At 43.6% G+C, this 21,339-nt stretch overlaps 1 protein-coding gene, 1 long non-coding RNA gene and 1 pseudogene across 3 annotated transcripts in view; all 3 read left to right on the forward strand.

Moving 5' to 3' along the window:
* LOC146756705 (uncharacterized) overlaps nucleotides 1-21,339 on the forward strand; it is a 378,411-nt gene that overhangs the window by 265,756 nt on the left and 91,316 nt on the right. The window lies entirely within an intron of this gene.
* LOC146756719 (uncharacterized) lies at nucleotides 1,278-17,443 on the forward strand. Its single transcript, XM_085524219.1, has 4 exons — nucleotides 1,278-1,299; nucleotides 14,161-15,143; nucleotides 16,803-16,885; nucleotides 17,075-17,443. Exons 1-2 carry the CDS (start codon nucleotides 1,278-1,280, stop codon nucleotides 14,895-14,897), a joined length of 759 nt encoding a protein of 252 aa, XP_085380345.1. The 3' UTR covers nucleotides 14,898-15,143; nucleotides 16,803-16,885; nucleotides 17,075-17,443.
* On the forward strand, nucleotides 17,549-19,789 carry LOC146756720 (uncharacterized; annotated as a pseudogene). The gene is made up of 2 exons (XR_014937243.1): nucleotides 17,549-18,021; nucleotides 18,127-19,789. The product of XR_014937243.1 is annotated as an uncharacterized LOC146756720 (transcript).

Below are 21,339 nucleotides of genomic sequence, written 5' to 3' on the forward strand. Positions count from 1 at the left end.
CGCCGGCTGCACAGACGCAGCAGCGCATGATGTGGGGGGGGTGAGGAGGGCAGAAGCGGCGCGACGAGCGTCGTAGGCGGAGCGAAGGGCGAGGGCGCCGTAGAGGGCGGCAACGCGGCGAACGTCGGGGGAGGAGCGAACGGCGGGAGCGCGAAGGGGGGCGGCCGCGGCCCCTCGTCTCCCCGAATCGGGGAGGGGTCGGAGCCGCCAGTCGGATCCGGGCACGGGCCGCTTCCCGCAGCGAGAGGCAGCGGCGGGGTTGGGACGGAGGGCGGCAGGGAATGGTCGGAATAAATTCTTTCCCGTCGTGATTGCTTAATCCCTTCCATTATCCGGCTCCAAACGGGCAACAGCTTAGCAGCCGTTCTGTCTTTAGCGAGAGAAGCCTCGTAGAGTTTTGAGCCGATTTTGTCCCAAAGTTCTCCATCGAGAGAGAACTCAGTTTTTGGAAATTCAGGGACATTTTTGTTTATCCATTTAAGAAGAGTAGCTAATGCTTTAGTAGACACAGTCTTATCCTGATACGGTAACACTGACCGCAATACTTCGAGATTTACTTTCTGCTCCTTCGTTAGTGAGCTCCCCATAGTTCCCGACTGCTCACCTTCTGTCCTGCAGAACGGTGCGGGTGCGCGCGAAACAGTCTCTCCGAAGTTCAGTCGGGCGACGCTGCCGGACCGGGCTCGCTCAGCCGCGGGTTGATTTGCTCGACGTTGTGGGCGCCATTTGCAGCGACTCGGCACGGACTCAGATGTGAACGATCCAAATCGTTTATTACAAGTTCTCACATCCCTTATATACCTTCACAAGTTGTTATTTTCTAACTTTCCCATCTGCCCTTACAACTTTCCCAAACATCTTACATGTCAACAAAGCATTCTACAAAACACTTTTCAACTGTCCATGCAGGCACGTATCCAATCAGAGCTGTGAGACTCTTCTTCTCCTTGCAGAGGTGTCCTTGGTTCCCATGCTGTTTATCTTGCTCCACAGCTGCTGCTCTGAACAGCTTTTCTTGTATTCCCACAGACAACAGCTCTGTATTCCTCCCAGGCTATCCAACACTGCTTCCACTTTCTGAACATTTCCCTCTTTTCCCTCAAGTTTAAGCTGCAGGTCCTTGCACATCCATGATAGCTGCCTGCCTTCCCTGCTTGACTTCTTCTGCAGGGGGATGGAGAGCCACTGTGCTTTCAGAAGGGTGTCCTTAAAGAGCTGCCAGCTCTGTTCAATACCCCTGCCCTTAAAGTCGGTTTCCCAGGGGAAGCTGCTAAGAGATGTTTAACTTGGATTCATCAGGTAAAAAGCAGGTGATTGACAGGACACAAAATCCTGAAGACAGTGAAAGTGCCAAATAGTATTTTTCATTACACAAAAAGGCATATAGATGCAGCAAAGCCATCAAACATTAAGACACCAGCTCTATCTCTGAAATTCCCTCAGTCAGGCATCACTACAGTGACGGCAGTACCAGTGTGCTGGGTCAGTGTATGCGTATCTGCTGCTTGTACATGTTTCTTGGACCTCCAACTCTGCAGCCACTTAACACTACCTTAGTAGAATTAGATCTCAGAGTAATAGAATGCCCTAAGATGTAATGATATGATTGACAACTTGAAGTTAAAAACCATCTTGATCTCAATAATCAGTCTATATATGTACATATATATATTTATGTATCACATTTTGCACAGTAAAAATGGTAACTAACTAAGCAAGGTATGCACAGATGGAATTTGTTCCAATCAGTCTACAACTTAAGAGCTGTCGAAGACTAAGCAGAAGGCACACCAGCTCACGCTTAAGAACACCGCAGCTCAAAGAGCGTGCTCTGTGCAAGCAGTTACATTTGTGGATTTTCAGATTTTTTTTTTTTAAATTGTTAAACCATATATGAAATATCACTAACAATTTCATTTCACCTAGACAATGTCAGAGTGTCTCATCAGAAAAACACACAAAGGTCTTTTTAGTCATGAATACCTGAAATAGGAAAGTTTGGTTTGCAAAAACTGCAGCCCTATCCCTCCTGGTATTTCACTGCCATCTAATGGCAGAACATCAGTTCCAAAAGAGAAATCAGCCCGTGAACACAGAATGTAGCTTCTTTTGTACGCTGCTGTTGTTGTATTTGTGTAAGATTCCTGCACACGTCTGTGTGGAACTTCCTATGCTCACAGGAACCTGTAGTCATTTGCTTGATGCATTAGAATATTTTCCCAGTTGAATTCAATGGTACAGATAAAAAATAGGAAATATTATCTGCTGAAGTGAAACTGCAGCTGATGCTGCACCCCACTGAAATGTGCTCCTTTGTTGATGCAGACTTCTATGAATTCACCCCCCTTCAATGCACTCCATGCCCAATAAACTCACTTCCACACTTCACTAGGATGATTTGTTACTGCTGGTTTTTCTAGAAGTATATTCCAAGAGTCTTGGTGTTCAAGCTGATTGCAAAGGTGTAGAATTTGATTTACAGAGTACGTCTTAGAACTTGCCTGACAATCCTGAAATTCTGAGCAGAAACAGACAGATGTAGCTTTTACAGAATGAGGTTTTGGGTTGAATATTTAAATTATATATATCAGTATATTACATATACTACTAAGTTGATAAAAGTTAACCAGTTCATGCACCATTTCCTCATGTTTCCATAAAAGGCCTAGAAAAACAATGCGGATATTCTGTCTCTTTAGGTGAGATTATGCAGCAGTTTCTTTACTTCAAACAAAATTATTGGAGAGCATCCATGTTTACAATGGGCTGAAAAGCACATGCAGTTGCTGAAAGCTCTCTGTAATTGTGGCAGTCACCTAATACTGTGTGACAGGAACACACAAGATAACACTTTGCTAACCTTCAAAGTAAAAGTAAGGCCTAAATGAAGTGCTTCTATAGCTCTCACTAGCAGTAATGATTTTATTATCATTGATTAGCACTTCTTGGCTGAAGAGGAAATCTCCAGTTCCAATGTACATTAAAAATAAAGAGGTAATAGAGCATTACCTTAACACAGTGTTTCATCAAGTGAGTTGACACTATCTACAAGTAGTGCAATTCTCAGCAATAAGCCAGATTCAATAGTCCAAAAATTAAATGTGCAATTAAACTGTACGCTGAGTTGCACTGCATTTCTTGCTATTACTGTCTTGAAAAAATAACGATCTGCCTGTTTTTTCCAACTTTTCTCAAGGCAATGAAGATAACATAACTAAAATGGATACACCACCTCAGACGCCTTCCGTTTCATTTCCTTGCATAAAACATCACACTCCAGTGAAACGTGGCCTTCTTGTATCTTGCTGCACTGTACTTCCTGTTAAGTATAAATTGAATTGTTTGTAATTCATTTCCCTATATAAAAATTTAATTATAACGTTCATTTTGTTGGGAAAATTGTAAAACAATTTTATTCGGTATATTTACAGAATGAAGCTAATAAATAAATATTATTTGAAACTGTAACTGTATTCAAGCATCCTTTTCTATTTTCCTTCTTTCTGATAAGCTAAACTGAATCAAGAATAAATCAAGTGGTTCAGTTTAATTTTTCTTGTCTTTTTTTTTCACTTATTTATTTAAGACAAAGCAATATAACCTTGTGAACTGTTACAAAAGATACCATGCAAAGTAACTAATAAGTAACTCTTCTGAAACTTCGTATCAATTCTCTAAACTGGCTGAAACTACAGGGCAAGGTCTGGTCATGGGAAGATCTCCCCTACTTCCTTCTCCTTCCTCCCCCTTACATTGAAGGCCAAAACAAACAAACAAACAAACAAACAACAACAACAGAAAAAAAAAACAAAAAAAAACCACCAACAAAACCAAAACAGAATACCAGCACAGAGAGAAAGTTATAATCTTATAATCTATACTACTAGCCTATGAAGAATTTTGTCAGGAAAGCACAGTAACATAGCCAGAAGCTATTCTGGTTTTCATGCTTTCTGACAATATGCAGAACAATTTTCATAGCATACAGCAAAATCCAAAAACTAACTTCTTCAGAGCAATTCCAGCATGCTAAGATAAACCACCTGCCTAGATGGTTAAGAATATGGTCCACTACAAGTTGTGGGTTACAAATTCAAGTGGTTTATACGACCTTGCATGTTTACATGCATAGCCTCATGATGCAACAGTTAACTTCAACACCAGAAAAGGAAGAAAAAATCCTCCTGTTTTGCACTCAAATTATGAGCTCCTACATTTGATATTAATTGTGATGGTTCAGATGAGGCATATTTACAGAGCAGCTTGGAATACGTGTCCTGTCAACTCCCAACTTCACCAGTAGTATACACAGACAGAAGACTGGTAGAGGAGAATTCAGCTGCAAATATTAGGTACTCAATTCTGTTTCTCCTTATCTTCAAGATCACAGGCTGCAGGCACAAAAGACTAAATATACAGGTACACTATCCTATCCAAGCTAAGAAAGAAGTACACTATCTGCTGTAAGCATGCAGCTCCAAGCAAATATGCATAAGGACCTTCTGGAATCAAAGACACCCTAATTACGGTCTCAGGCAAGGGCAGATGCATAAAGCAAACGTTAAAAGACATCATCTTTCACACTACAGAAACGAGTCATATTTCTGCAGTCAGATTAGCTGCAACTAATACACAGTCCAATTATCAGTGGCTTATTGGTTCTACCATCATTTACCCTCTACACTGTAGCTCTCTGTACAAAAGAGAGCATGGATTGGGGGCTTGACCTGGAAACAGTGAGATGATATTTAAGGTGGGGATAGTGTTTTCTTCTCTTTCTGAAGGGAAACACCATTTCACTAGGAATCAGAAGGACCACTTCGTGGCTATTTAAATAAGTGGGCTGTCATCATATAAGAATTATTTTTTATTAATTATATAATTAACTCATAACAACCTTTCCACCTTATTAAAATCAAATTTACAAGATTGAGGGGGGGAAAAAAAGTAACCGTCATCATATTTAAGGACCATAAAACTTTCAGAATAGCAGATCTGGAATGTTCCATTTCAGGCCACTGTAAAAGTGAAAAGTGAGCATCCTAAACATTAATTTCATTGCTTCTTGCTACCACACTTCAGTTGGACATCCACATAATCACTGAAGACATCCCGGAAATCTGGGACAATAAAATCTGAACTGGTCTGAAATAGCTATACAGCGTCAGAACTCAGCAGAAGATGATAACACATTTCAGTTTTCCAAAAACAGTATGAAAATTAGGGACAGCAACAACTAGATGTAAGAGAGCTATCATGGAAATACCCATCTTCCTTATTCAATTAAGTCTGGCATAAGAAACAAGACCTCAAAGATCATCAAGTCCAACTGTAAACCTATATCTTAAGGAACAAGAAGCAGAAGTATACACGCAACCAATGATATTATTGATTTTACTGAACACAGTAGAGTAAGAAAAACTGAAATTAGTAAGAGCACTTAGTCACAACAAAATAATTTATCCTCAGCAGAAGTCAACATTTCAACTTACAAATAAAGAAAAGCTAGTTATTTATAAGCAGAGACTGCTCAATTTGAAGCACGTACTCTGGGCATTGCCATCCTTTCTCTTGAACATGCGCCCTGCAAGATCTGAGATTTCTGAAGACATTTCTTGGAGAAGCTAAGAACTCTGGGGAAACTGCATCTGTGTGGAAAGCTCAGAAGTTAACCGGGTCTTGAAAATAATTTAAGCATGCTTTGTTCAAGCCAGATAGTGAATTTTTCATTAAGTTAACACTTGTCAAGAGGTCACAGCAGCCTCTGGTTTTCCCCTCATCATACTTGATAGCTATAAGCTTTGTCCTTTATCTCTGCTGAAAGCTAAGGATGCTGATGCCTCTGTTTGCTTTAAGGGCCTCAGACAACCATCAATTAGGAATTCAAAACATCTGTGACTGTTCCAATTTATGTAATTATAAACTTCTCAGTTCCTAATGAGGAAAATGTGCTTTGACTTCTTAAATCACTCCAGATCATCTGATTATTTTCCTAATGGAACTACAAAAATTGAAGTGTGCTTGAAGAGAAAGGTATTGCAAATCTGGGAGCTAACATTTTCTACAATGAATTTTATGTTCCTTAGTGAATATTTTGATTGTTCCACCCAGACTTTCAGCTGCTGTTGCTGCTCTGCTCAAGTAACTGATTCTATTCCAGTCTTGACCAGAGACAATCCATGTACACAAGCCTAGGAACATACAAAGAAAATGTGTCACTCTCAGAACTGCAACTTCAAAACTTACCTTTTTCAGTTGCTTACAAGGACACTTGAGTTTAACCTTCTGGCTGCAGTTCAGAGGACAATCACCTGAATGGCAAATCTCTTCACACCGATGACCACAAGGCAACTACAAGCAAAACAAGAAATACCCCACCAATGAATAACTGAAATTGCATGCAGTCTATGAACTAGTTTTATTTCAGACACAGCAGCTAAACAGAAAAGTCATTCAGCTCATCAGGTTTGTCTTCCTACCTGCAAAACTGGAAAGAAAAAGGTCAACTTATTTCACTAGTTACTCAGAGTTTTTTGGTTCACATAGAATTATTTATCTTTTACTGGGAACGCTTGATCAAAAAACAATTTTTTCTTTCAAATGTTACAGGAACAGTCATCTCCACAATGATTCATATATCGACTGCCCTAACTACCTGTATGATGGAGGAATAAAAGTAGATGAAGTAAGAAGAAACAGAAAACTGAAATGAAGTGTGATGTGACCCAGCCTGACCCACAAATTGCTAACAAGAGGGTAGAATTAGAAGCAAAAATACCACAAAACTAGGTTTTATGTGCAAGAACCTTGCAAACTATGCAGGAGTCAAATACAGGCCACCAATATTCTTACACCTGAATTAATTTCACTAAATCCTAAATTTCTGCATTTGGTAAATTATCCTGTTTTTGACATCTGACAAATAGCATTTCCTTTTTTTAAACTATCAGTGAAAATTTTAACACTTATAATGAAACTATTATTATTCATTACTGTATATTATTATTCATTACTGGGATAATTTAAATATGCTGCTGCCTTTTAGGGATGTAACAGTGTTCCCAGAACGACATTAGAGATTAAAAAAATAATTCACAAGAATAAAAACAAGTTTTCTTCCACAGCGTGTTGGGAGCTCAACTGACCTTGCTCAGGTCCCAAACAAAATCTTCATAACGATGATTTTTCATTTTCAATTACATAAATCAATACTGTCCAATACTGTTTATAAACAAAGGCAATAACTCATGTAAGATACCCAACTGATTCATTTATAAAGGTAGGTTTAAACAATATCACTCCCTGTACAGAAAGAGTTGGGGGAAAACACACTGGACAAATGACCACAGAGTCTCTTCCAGGATCTCACCTTAAGAGGCAAGAGCTTTTCCATTCATTTACATTTATTTTATCCAGCCATTAGATCTTACCCACAGACTGAAGAACTTCTCTACTGTCCTTTCATAACAGGCTCTTTATTCCCATAATATTCCCTTCATTGAATTCCGAGCAGCTTCAATCAATGTTTCTTGAATACAGTAGCCAGAACTGCAAGTAATATTCCAGCTGGAAGAACATTGTACAATGCCTTAATTGCAGCTTATTCTCCACAGAATATCTTTCCCTATACATCTTCCACTCTCATGTTCACTTCTCTCCAGTTATTCATGCTGCAACGATAAGGATTTCTACTGTCCCCCAGGAGGGTTGTTATTGTCCTTGACATGCCCAGTCTCACTGTTTTTTCTGTATCTGTACCATGTCCCAAACGCATGTGTTCTGCTGCACATGCATTTCCTCAGTTGTCACCTACTGACAACACACCACAAATTCTCATAAGAAAATCCCAACGAGTTTTTGGTGCCAAGGTCATTACTGCAAACAGTGCAAGACTAGCCCTCAATTTGAGCCCTTGGAAAATCCCCTTATTGCCAACATTTCTCGTTCCAATCACTCCTGCAGGAATTTTTGTTGTTGCTTATGGCTTTTGAGGTGGTTGCCCTAAATAAAAAAAAGAACCACAAGCAGTTGTTTCCTTCAGCAAACACCAACTCTCGCAACGATCATCTCTTTTACATGAATTAGCTGTTTACTGTCTGGCACAGCCTCAAGAGCACAAGTGAAGTATGACATATGGGACTACATCTCTTCTCTTTGTCTGGAGGAAAAAAGGAATTGGTCGTTCTATCAAAGAAGGAATTCAGTTTTGTCTGGCACAACTGATCACCTGCAAATCTACTTGAACTCTGCCTCATTGTTAAAAGATGGGTTAGATGCTCATGATTAAGCCTTGCACATGCTGAAGTCAGGCATGCTTCCATTAATAATGTCAAAGCCTGAACAGTTACATACCACCAGAGCACAGCACAGGAATATACTTAATGCAATACCAAAAATCGTATTTGCTTATTGAGTTCATACACAGCTCACATTCAGTGGGATGCAGGACAAGAATGAAGCTGACAGTTTCAGCTGCTTCTCAACCCCTCCAATGCAAACACAACATCAACTCATGGGAAGCAGTTCTATGAGTGGCAAAACAACAGCCCCAAGAGCTAAGAGAACAGAAGCAATCCAACCAGTTCTGCCAGATAAGTGCTGTAGTGGGAAGGGAGGTGGTTTTGTCCATTTATTTTTTGCAAATGTTGAGGTGCTAAAATATAATGTGTTTATCCCCTTAGATCTTTTTCACTGTAAATATTCTGTTGTTAATAGCTAGTAAACTAAAGGCTGAAAAGAACAGGCTTTATATTTGTCATAGCAAGCCCATTAAAAGAAAGCAGTATAACCCACAACTCTGAAAACAATCAAACAGAAATCTTCATGAGCATTTTCCACTTTGGGAATGCATTTAAATCCTAACATTATGCCTGGTGATGACAAAAACCGTCAACATTTATGGATGCTTAACTAATCTTCACCAGCAGGTAATAAGCTATCTGTTAATGCACACATGAGAATAACCCCACTCTTGAGCAGCTGTCTCAAAGTTACAAACAAAAGCCAAGCTTATCACTTCCAACCCATGGGGCAGACTCACCAGTTTTAAAGTGTAGCTCTGCTCTCAGAGCTCTGTGAAAACCTCTACTGCTGAAGCTAGACACTGAGAAGGATACATGCTTATGATAGAAGCAAAGCTTTCATTGCACAGTAATAATATGTAATGGAATACTGCCTCTGATGTCATGGGCTGACATAATAAAATAGGAGGCATTACTTTCAGAGCAGCCCTCATAGATATATTACAATGGGGTCCCATGTTTTACAATAAGATAATAGCAGAATGCACAGTAAAAGCACAAAGTACTGTTATTTTGTTGAAAAAATAATAATTACACGGAGCAAAGAAAAACATGTTAAACAGACCCACAACTACTGGTAAGGGACATGTAAGCAATGGAAACAGATATGACTGTTAAAACTTTCGTTTAAGATCTGTCCCAAAACATCTGCTAACGTGATCATAAGAATTTAATCACCCCTGATTAAAAAAAGTTACATTTCCTTCAACAGGATATTTAGCTATTGCTACCAAACAAAGCAAAGAACTTTTTAATTAAAGCTTCACATCCAACAGCTGTAGCAGTATCAAAGACTTTGCTTCTCCCTTTAAGCAGATAGGAAATACGAGCTGTACCGCACAACATTTGAAGTCTTTCTTAATAGCTCAATACTACCACATGCAAAACAAAAGCACGAAACCTGGCAGGACCTTTCAATTCCTGCTGTATTTTTCCCAAGGCACCAGACAATACAGCTGATTTTCATAATCCTTGGAAGAAGCACAACACCTGCAATTCAAGTACAATGCTTTCCACCATTTCCATTAATCAAAAAGACAAACATCTCAAAGCTTCAGGAGAATACTGTATTCCATTGAACCTAAACTGCACTATGCCGAACGTGGTGGAGTTACAGAATACACTGATTTTTAATAAACATTAGTTTTCCTGAGCTCTTCTGGTAAACCAAGCTCAGATTCTGACACTGAAAAGGAAATTCTCATAAAAACTAACCTGGTATTTACTTTTGGGCTGCTAAGATAACACAAAAACATTTCAGATTTGGTGTTGAGGGGACAATTCTATTTAGGCATGAAGAAATTAAGAAGAACAGAGAGTACTTCTGAGGTTATCAGAACAGGACTAGGGAAAGCAGGAGGAACAGAAAAACAAGGACAGGAACTACATGAAGCAGGACTGTGCTAACACATTTCAAGAAAACTACTAAGACAGAACTAGAAACACAGGAAGAGAAGAGAATGTATTTTTATGTAACTGATTACACTACAAAGTTTTGCGTGTAGATGAAACAAGATAAATCCATATCTACAGGAATGAGAAGAGTTAACCAAAAGCCTTATCCAACTAAAACAGACCCTGCTGTCCTGAGTCTTCTGTTCACATCCCACTGAATTCAATTCTAAAAAGGCCCTGCTCTACAAACGATGCAATTCTGAATTGCAGACTTGAATTCAGTAGTACTACTGGATGGATTTTAAACCTCAGACTGAGTCTTGGGAATACATCCAGAAAAATCTCAACAGTTAACATTAATCAAAGTCAAAGAAGAGATATGGAAAAAATCTTTGAAGAGAACCTGAAGTACAGGAACACACAGTTCATGTTAAGAGATTAGAAGTACTCCTGAAAATAAAGAGGAGGAAGCGTTGCAGCAAATAAAACCAAAGTAACAGAGAAGGAAATGGAAGGACAAAAATTAAGAGGTAAACAGTGAAATAAATCCCCTGCCGGGAAGAGAACTTTCAGACATCCAGGTGAGAAGATTGTGACAGATGGATTCATTTACTCAAGTAAGACAAATAAAGAGGATGTGCAAAACGAAGACATCACAAAGACAAGGGCAGAAAGCAGAAGATGCAAGTAGACACACAGCAAAGAGCCCAGAATTTCTATTGGGGTTTCATGGATTTGTTAACATAACCTTGTCTGAAAAACAGAGACTCTTGGGAAGCAGGCAGGAATACTCTCAAGTTTTGCAAGTTACTCAAAACCAGGAAAGTCTATCTAGTAAAAGACTGGACACTTCTGAAACCAGAAAATAATGCAACACAGGTTTTGAATCTATGTCTATTCAGTTGAGGCAGAATTCAGGCAAGGTGAGACAACAGATCTCAGACTAGAGGACTCCACAGGCAAAGCAGCACAACGGAACAGAAAGCAAACAGTGCAGAAGGACAAGCTGAATCAAATTACTTCTGAGTGCCAACTACATACTACTGGAGACAAAGTACAAGGCCAAAACAGAGTAAAAAACCAATAAACAATTTCAGGATTAAGTATTCTCAACCCTTTGAAATTATGCACAAGCCTTTTCTTTACAGCTGGGAAGCAGAATTTCTGAGAAATTCTGAAGTGTTTAACAGTGGAAACACTTTCCAAAATATTCCTGACTATTCACGTTTTTCCTCTTTGTAAATTTCCTAATTCTACAGTAAGGAAACAGAGTGAAGAAAGGGCTGTCACCCTTGCCACAACTAATGACAACTAAAGAACAAAGGCACAATAGTAAGTAATACATAGATTTCTGAAAACACACAAGCAGCACAGAATAACAGCACTGGGAGGGACTAGGAACAAGTCATTTTGCCCATCCCTCATGTCTTACAGCAATAAAATCCATAACTAGACTAACCCCAATACATGTCTAAGCTGTTACTGATGAAAATTCTGTAGCTTTTCCAACCTATTCTTCCCAAGCTCTACAAGCTTTACTACTCAAAGGCAGTAACTAACACGAATCTTCCTAACTGATACAACCACTAGTTCATAGCCTGTTTACCATATAACAAGTTTACTATTCTTCTTTACAGCAACCCTTCATATAGTCACATACAACAAAGCAATTAACTCCTTTGTCTTAAGCTTCAAGCTACTCAATATGTTTCACTAGCACAGTCAGTCTTTAAGAATTCATTTTACTTAGGTCCCGTGCAGTTTTTTTTGTTTCTCTTTTCTTGTTTCCTAAAACTGTTGTGCAGACAGTGATCACTGACCCTGCGCAAGAAAAATCACAAATACACTCCTCTGTATTTGTCCCAACCAAAGAGTATCCTGTTGAGAAAGTCTGTTCAAGATCAGTTTTCAACCACATCAAAGGACATACTCTTCCTCATTCAACCTCAGCAGCTTCAAGCTTCAGCTTTCAAGCCATGAATGAAGTATTCACTGATACTGTCCTGGAGTCCTTAACCCTCATAGAATAAAAAAATCATTACGGTTGGAAATACCTCTAAGAACAAGTCCAACCATCAACCTATCACCACCACATTTGCAGCGTTTGAGGCACGGACTCAGATGTGAACGATCCAAATCGTTTATTACAAGTTCTCACATCCCTTATAGACCTTCACAAGTTGTTATTTTCTAACTTTCCCGTCCGCCCTTACAACTTTCCCAACCACCTTTACATGTCAACACAGCATTCTACAGAACCCTTTTCAACTGTCCATGCAGGCACGCATCCAATCAGAGCTGTGAGACCCTTCTTCTCCTTGCAGAGGTGTCCTTGGTTCTCATGCTGTTTATCTTGCTCCACAGCTGCTGCTCTGAACAGCTTTTCTTGTATTCCCACAAGTACCAGTGCAGCCACCGCCCTCAGGCACCCTGGCCATCCCTTACTCACTTCCTTGGCAATTTGCAGCTCAGGGGTTTGGCAGATGACTTTTTTCCTGGCAGTCCTTAAGGTTCAAAGTCCAGCTGTAATCTCATTTCCCAAATATGTCACTTCCTGTTGAGTTATTTGTGCTTTCTGTAAACCAAGAAACTCAGCAAACTCTCAGTCTATTGTACACAGTCCTTTTGTTGCTGTGGCAGCCACGTGCTGCAGTAAAGTTCCACCCTAGGATGGAGGATCCCAGATCTCAGGCTCATGAGTTGACCATCATTCAGCTGTTCTCACAACCCTGGGTAACACTGTCCAGGTTAACTGAGACTCTTCTCCCCATATCAGGGCTTTCCTATTCAAAGGCAAATAACCTTGGGCTTCCTTTGGCCAAACCAGGCAGAAGAGACATCCCTCAAATCCAGAAGGTAAACTCCATCTTTTCGTTCCTTAACTTGGTTAATAAAGTGCATGGATTTGCCACCACTGAGTGTATCCATTCAACTATTCTAGTACTTGCCCTCAAGTCTTGTACCAAACTACAGCACTTGCTATCAAAATTGGAATCCAAACTCCAAAAAGTTACCTATTATTTCTTTTATCCTCCTACAGTCCCATACCCTCAAAGGGCACCGCTTTACCCTGACTAGGCAAGCTCTTGCTTTTAACTTCTATTTAGGGCTTCATTTTTGGCCCTGATGCCCACACCACTAAGTGTATCATATTTGAGATTGCTGTAACTCCTGGGGGTACAACATTGTTTTGCCCAGTTTGTGTTAAAGCCAGAGTTACAGTTTTTAATCAGTCAATATTGTTGCACTCTTAGCTCCAGTTTTATTCAATTTCTTGCCAGAGTAACCCGGCAGGTACAAGAATTTCTGTATTCCTGCTTGTTTTCTTAGCTTATGTTTAATTAATCCAAAAAAGGAAGCCTTTTCCCGTTGGGCAGTAGCATCTACACTGTTACAAAACCATCTATGGGTAGTAAGAAGCACCCATATCCACCAGAAAACGAACCTCAATATCCTGCTTTCCTAAATGCAATTTCCCACTGGGTAGGTATGGCCAGCCATACGGACCACAAACCCACACAGAACCGCAAGGTATCGCTGCACAGAAGACTTATTAGGACCCTTAGACAAGGATCTGGGGAAAGTCGTATTCTTACAGCAGCTTCTGGGTAAAGCTCCTACCCACAGCTCGGTTCCATTGCAAGAGTTCTGTTCAACACAGAATGTCCTCTGGTGCTGTACCGGAGACTGCCTCTTGCTGGGACATACTCGTGGGGGTTAGGAGTAACAGGAACGCCAGGACAGCAAGGGAGGGATGCCTGATGACAAGGGTGTGCGAATGTCCCCACCGAAGGAAGCAAAGAGAGCCGGCAGAAAGCGATGCTTCCTTAGCGTAACAAAACACAGCCCCCATTCCTCCCTCCCTCCTCCCCCGCACCCCTTCCCATCGCCATCCCCCGGGGGCAGATGTGCCATGAAAACGAGCTCTGGGCGTGATCGTTGTGGGAATTCCTGCCTTCCTGAGCCTGTGCGGAAGAGGCGAGAGCCTGGCTGGAAGCCATCCGGGCAGCACCGCGGTGGCAGGAGGTGCACCAAGGCCGTCCTGCGGCCAGCTCCGGGCTGAGGGCACTCGGCGTCCTCTGCTCTACGCGACTCCGCGGAGCCCGGCTACCTGCACCAGAGCTGGGAGCAGCCTGCTCCGCACCCAAGGTAGGTGCCCTTCGTGGCTCGTGCAGAGGAGCGCACGCTTCCTGCCCCCTGCCAGCAGCACCGGGAGAGGAGCGGGGAGCGGCCCCGGACGGGGCGGAACCCGCACTGCCGTACCCCAGGCGGGACCCTGGTCCCGGCTCCAGCTCCCGCTCAGCGCAGCAGGTTTGCTGGCCCAGACGGGCTGCAACCAGGGCGGCAGTTCATGCAGCCCGGGCTGGGCTCCGAGGGGCACGGGAACGGGCTGGGAGCTGGGACAGTGAGGAAGGGAGCAGAGGAGGTCAGCGTGCTCTGCTGCCCGGTTGGATCTCTGTAACACAGAGCAACTGGGACTGCAGTTCTTCCTCTGGGTCATGGGAGACACGAGACGGCCTCGCTCTGCAGCTGTGCACGCGTGGATTGACGGAAGCTTTAAACCCCCCGATGCCTCCTTTGGAGTGTCTTAATGTGAAGCCTCCAAGTGGAAATTTGCACTCGCCCTGCTCCTCCTCCCCGGCAGCCCCCAGCTTCTCTTCGGGGACCCTGCGGGCAACACGTGCCTCTGGCGACCCTTGAAATGGCGTTACCTTTTGTTTGCTGAGCGCTTGCCTGATGGCTCAGCTGGGGTTGTGCAAAGCCCTGGCAAGGCTTTTGTTCAGACTGTCCCGGCAGCTGCAGATGCCTTGAGCACACAGCTGCGGGCCCTGAGCACGTTCAGCATCTGCAGCAGCTCCGGCACTGGGCTCTGGAACAGACGATGAGAAGCTGGCAGCCTGGGGGCTGACTGGAGCACGCGTTGAGAACACGGCCGAGCAGCAGCAGGTCAGTAAAGCACAGCCCAGGTGCCTTCTGCAAAGGGCAGGCGCTGCTGAGAGCTTTCCCTGCTAATGAGCGCAGTCTGTGTACTGCAGTTTTATGGCCTTTCATCTGTTATTGCTGGAGTGTTTCCTGGTGTGTTGTGCATTGTCTTTGGCATCACAAAGAGGGATAAGTCCACGATGCCATTATTGTTCTGTTTAGCACTGCTACTATTTGGTAAGTTTCCTTCCTGGTTCGGTTAAATTTCCCAGCACAGCATCGGCTGGTTGTGGTTGTGACCATCACAGGCTGGTCTGGCTGCAATGCTGTCAGATACTCTCTCTTCTCAGGAGATGGAAAAATATTCTCCGTATGGTTGGATGTTTTGTTGATTTATTAATGTGTTTAAGGAAGTCATCCTGTTTAGTTGAGAAGTGTGTATGATCCAGTTGACTCCTCGCCATTTTGCATTTCCTTACGCAAGGAATGTGAGCCCTCATCACTTTTAGGTAACATCAGCAGCAGGTGGTTTTGAGAACTACATCATTTTCCTTAATAAAGTACTTTTCTCAACCCTTTTATGAGGGCTTGGTTGATTTCAGCAAGCCCAAGGCTACTTCCACTCCTGAGAGGATGTACGGACATCTGCCAGAGGATTTTATCCATTTGCCACCAGGTGTTCCCCTTGCTGATCTGTAGAGGCAGTGCTCTAGCAGGCTGCTCTGCTGGCAGCTGCCATCTGCGCTGAGGCTCGCTGTGTTTGTGTGTTGGGGGCTGCATTCACAGTGTTCTTCCATGAACCAGGTGCTTTTCTGCACCTCCTGCTGGATGGTTGGATGGCCATACCATTTTCTAACAGTATTTTTGCAGCTCTTTCCTGGGTAGCCGTCGCATTTAGACGTGCTTGCAGTCAGTCAAAAGATCCCCCAGTCAGCACAGCCTGTCCTTGTTGTATGTCCTCAACTTTCTTCTCCACTCAGACCTCCAATAAAACTCCCCTTCTGAGGTGACTGGATACACTTGGTTATTTACTGCATAGTGGGTAGGTTTACACGCACAGCTACAGGAGGCCATCCCATTGAGTCACGAGGCTCAGAGTACTTCCCCTTTCTTTCTCATGTCTTCAGACCACAGAGGTAAGGAGCTAGGATGTGGCTGGATCCTCTCCTAGTCCCAAACTTGCTCAAGGCTTTGTGTGGAAGGAATCAAACGGTCCCTCTAAGGCAGAGCCTTATAGAGCACATGAAAGCTCCAAAGTAACCACAGGTGCCTTAGAGAAGATCAGTATTGAGAAGGAGTCTTGATGTCAAGCTGCAAGGGATCTCTGTGCAGGTGTGAGCTGCAGAGAGCCCTGCTTGAAGGCAGGTCCTGTAGTGCAGCCTGCTGGAGGGGCACTTGTGCTGCTCCCTGTTTTGGGATAAGATGGCTGCCTCCATGCCTTGCTTTGTCGTAAGTCCCCGGCTCAGTCTCAGCTGTTGAACTAAGTGTCTGCTACCAGTTGCATCAGCCTCCCAGTATGAAACAGCTTTGTGGCAGTTTATCTCTCTCAGCTAGGCTGTTTCTTGTGCTGCAGCTTATTGTCTTCCTCTGTATGCCCAGGCTGTGCCCTGCAGAAGGGCTGAGCTGGGACTGGGACTGCTGCATTCCCTCACAGCTCCCCTGCCATTTCTCTTCTCCCTGCAGGCTCCAGTTCAACTTCTGCCTTCCAGCCGTGATCATCCCAGCCTGCAGGAGAGCAGGAAATGGCCGCAGCACATCCAGCTGAGGTAGGGGTTGGGGAAGCAGGCAGGAGAGGCCAAAGGGCCAGGGATGTGAATGCAGGGGAAGAGGGAGGTGCTCTCAGCCAGCGTGTGTGTGCAGGGGACAGGGAAGCAGCTGGGATGGGAGGATCTGTCCTGTGTGAACTGTTTGCCTGGGCCTTGGCTGTTCCCAGCAAGGAGCCTCTTTGCTTGCAGGAGCCCGTGAGCTTTGAGGAGGTGGCCGTGTATTTCAGCAGGGAGGAGTGGGCGCTGCTGGACCCTGCGCAGCGAGCGCTCTACCGGGACGTGATGCTAGAGACGTACCAGTGCGTGGCCTCGCTGGGTGAGAGCTTGTCTGCCTTTCCTCCTCGTTAGGGCACCTTTGGCTGTGCAGAATGAGCCTCTGCAAGCCGGGCCTTGAATAAACACCATGCAGCTACATATTGACTAACACAGCAGTGCCAGCAAGAAAGGAGATACTGAGAAGCATGAGTTTCAGAAGGGATTAGTATGCACGGCACTCTGATCAAAGCTGCAGAGTCAGTGCTGGCAAGCAGGCATCAACCAGGAGGGAGAAAACTAGCCCTTGTGTTGTGTGTTGCATGGTGCCACCAGCTCCAACTCACAGATGATTCTCTGGTTACTGCTATAGAATTGAGGATTTTCCATGCAATTGCTGTCAACATTTTGATGCCTTGACCTCTGGTAGATTGTAAGAAAATAAGTAATCTGTTTTAAAGTTAATTTGAAAGAAAAAATATCCCTTCACAATGTTCTGAGATTCTTTGCTCCAAGGGAAGCTGTAGGCACGGTGTCATTCAGACCCAAATGTTGTTTTCTCCATGGGGAGGGACACAGTGGTGCTGATGACCTGTTGAACATATAAAAAAAATATCCCTTCATAATGTTCAGATGTCAAATCATTCTTTGCTCCAACATTCAGGCCCAAGGGGTGGTTTGTCCATGGGGAGGAAGACAGAGTGGATCTGTTGAACAGGCACTGTGCCAGAATGAGGGAAATGCTCTCTTGTTCCCTGTTTCTCTCCCTGAAGCTCCATTTCCAGGCCCCAAGCCCGTGGTGATCTCCCGGCTTGAAAGTGGGGAAGACCCCTGGATCCCAGATGTGTGTAGCCCTGAGGCCATGCCAGGAGACCTCATCCCAGGTGAGATGGTGGAGGGAATGGGAATGTTGGGGCTGTAAGAGCCTTCTCTGCCTTTGTTTTATTTTGGGCACCGTGTGCTATTGCTGCATTTTCTCTGTCATCCAGCAGCTGGTGGGATCAAAAATGCAAAGGAGGTTCTGCAGAGAAGTTGTGTAGCAGATAGACAGTGGGGTCACATCTCTGCGGAAGAAATCAGAAGGGATGCCCATGAAGGCCTGCAGCAAGGTCGGGGTGAGCACATCAAGAAGCCCCTGGGAACGCGTCTGGGAATGACATTGAGGAAGCCAGTGGACTTCACCATAGGTCCAAAGCAGCCTGAGGAAACCAGGAGCAAGGATGCGTGCTGGATGAAAAAGCAGAATCCGTGCACTGAGTGTGAGAAAAGCTTTAAAACAGATTCCAGCATCACTAACCACCAGTGCATGCATTCAGCAAAGAGGCATTACGAGTTCTGTGATTCTGCAGAGAGCATGAAAAGGAGAGTCCACCCCAATTTCACGGACACTGGGAGCCTCACTTCCCAGCAGTGTATCCACAGAAGAGAGAGACTGTACAAGTGTGCTGAGTGCGGGAAGAACTTCAAAGATAGTTATAAACTCAAAAGGCACCAACGTGTCCACACAGGAGAGCGACCATATAAGTGCACTGAGTGTGGGAAGAACTTCAAAGATAGTTATAAACTCAAAAGGCACCAACTTGTCCACACAGGAAAGCGACCATATAAGTGCACTGAGTGTGGGAAGAGCTTCAAAAGCAGTTCCAGGCTCACTTGTCACCATCGCGTCCACAGAGGAGAGAGACCATATAAGTGCACTGAGTGTGGGAAGAGCTTCAAAAGCAGTTCCAAACTCACTTGCCACCATCGCGTCCACACAGGAGAGAGACCATATAAGTGCCTTGAGTGTGGGAAGAGCTTCAAAGAAAGTTCCAACCTTACCTACCACCGTCGCATCCACACAGGAGAGAGACCATTTAAGTGCCTTGAGTGTGGGAAGAGCTTCATCAGCAAGTCTGTTTTGAAGTGTCACCAGCGCATCCATACATATAGAGAAACCCTATACGTGTCCTGAGTGTGGGAAAAGCTTCACAAGGAGCTCTGAATTGAAGCAGCACCAGAATGTCCACTCGGGAGACAAAGCCTTTAAATGTCCTGAGTGTGGGAAAAGTTTCAGATGGAGTTCTGATTTGAAGCGCCACCAGTGCATCCACAAAGGAGAGAAACCCTCTAAGTGTTCGGAGTGTGGGAAGAGCTTTAAAAGGTGTTCTAAGCTGATGCTGCATCAGAGCATGCACATGGAAAAGAGACCCTTAAAGTGACCTGAGTGTGGTAAGAGCTTCAAAGCGAGTTCAGAATTCAAGATGCCTCAGAGCATCCACACAGGAGAGTTTCACGGTGTTATCTAGATGAATCTATGTCCATGACAGGGGGCTAGCAGGCCTTTGGGCTCCCCGCCCCCCAAAAATGGGAAGGGAAAAGGGGTAGGGAGATGGGAACTGGCTCAGGGAAACAAACAGAGCAGCAGCAACAATCTAAGGAGGAAGACTTACCTTACTAACTATGATGTCGGGATGCAAGATTACACAATATAATACAGTCTAATTGAAACTGAGGTCCTCTGGGATGTGTAGTTCTTCTCTGTGCTCCACATGATGATATGATGAGAAATACCAATAGAAAAAATATTACCAAACCATGCCATTCTATCTCTTATTCTACATCGCTATAATATGCTTAAAATACATATAAATAAACAAAAATTAAAATGTATGACACACACAGGTCTATTTACATATATATACATAGAATTACTGACTGCACTGCCCCAACATCAAATTCCTTTGTGGTACATATTGAACATGCCCATCTCTCTGCATCACCCACCAAGTGCTCCCAGGTCCCTGGGCAAAAAATATTTCACCAAGTGGTTTGCCCTTTCCAGAGGCTGGAAGGACCCAAACAGCTTTTCCCAACATGTTCTTTACATGTACTACAGGGATCTTATCTCTCTCTACATTGTGCAGGGGGCTGGATTGGCTAGGACCCTCATGATTGACAGATCTTCTCATACTGACCAACCAAGTGGCTTCTGCCCAATGCTTCTCCCAGTGCTTCAGTGTTCCACCATCTATTGCTTTCAACATAGCTTTCAACAACCCATTGTTCAATTTTACCAGAAGCTGGTCACTGTAGGGGATATGATAAACCCAATGTTTTTATAAGGAAATGTTTGAATTGTGTCTCATTTTCAGATTCATATCTTTCTTGGGTGCCATGTCACGGAAACGTTTGAATTGTGTCTCATTTTCAGATTCATATCTTTCTTGGGTGCCATGTCACCATAGGACTTGCTTCTCAAGATTCAGTGCGGTGTTTCAGGTGGTAGTATGGGTACTGTGTATGTGTCAAGCCACCCAGTGTTTGCTTTCACCATGGTAAGCACATAATACTTGCCATTGTGACTTGCGTAATCCAACTCCATAACCACGAAGCAGTTATAAAGCAGGTATGCTTAATGAGTGATGCGCATACACCCTGGTGCATGGGGGATAGCTTCACCTTACTTGCACACCGTTAGGACAAAATGTGCAACAGATATAGGCTGAACTAATACATAATCAATAGTTTGCAGGAATTTGGATACATATTAATTATATTCATGAGACCGCATTAGCATGCAGTCCCTCCCCCCTTGCGTATGTGTACTGAGTTGTGGGGGTGGTTGTGGGATGAAGGCTCATCATCTTCCTCGCTGTAAACTTTCGACCCTGCAGGAGGGGCACCCCCAAACTCATTCCAGCTTGCTCTGTGGACATCTAATCACCACACTGTTCTGGGGTTCCTCCACCCTTCTCTTCATGGCCTTCATCTCCTTGTTTTCTCAAAATTAGTGTCTGCAATTCCCCCTCTCTGCCCCCCCTTAACATAAACTATCTATCTGTAACTACCCTTTGCCTTAGTGAGGCCCCCTTTCCCTTTCTGTAGCAAAGTGTTCCCTTTTCATCTACTATGCGGTCTTTTTTCACTATTCAATTGTGAGATGGTGGCAAGGTGATATAATCAACCTGCCACTCCTCCCTGTATTTAACCTTCTGCCATTGTCCTTGCCCACAGAGAAGTTTCACCTCTTGGCTTGTTTAATTACGGCATGTGTTTCACAATCATGAGTAACCTGCACGATAGTGTCCATAGTTAAGTCCAACTCTCGGTCTCCGGCCCACTTATATGTCACATCTCTTCCCTGATGGCCCGAGGTCTCATGAGCCCATCGAGCTAGAAATAACTCACCCTTATTCTGCCAGTCCAAGTCAATTTGAGAA

Source organism: Coturnix japonica, chromosome 26 (genome assembly GCF_054131305.1).
Source record: "Coturnix japonica strain WE chromosome 26, WE-NBRP24, whole genome shotgun sequence".
Classification (NCBI taxonomy): domain Eukaryota; kingdom Metazoa; phylum Chordata; class Aves; order Galliformes; family Phasianidae; genus Coturnix; species Coturnix japonica.

Bases quoted from the DNA above. Each gene is read 5' to 3' on its own strand.
- LOC146756719 (XM_085524219.1), top strand. From the start codon at position 1,278: ATGTTTAACTTGGATTCATCAG. The intron at 1,300-14,160 runs GTAAAAAGCAGG...TGCCTTCCTGAG, and splicing joins GTTTAACTTGGATTCATCAG to CCTGTGCGGAAGAGGCGAGA.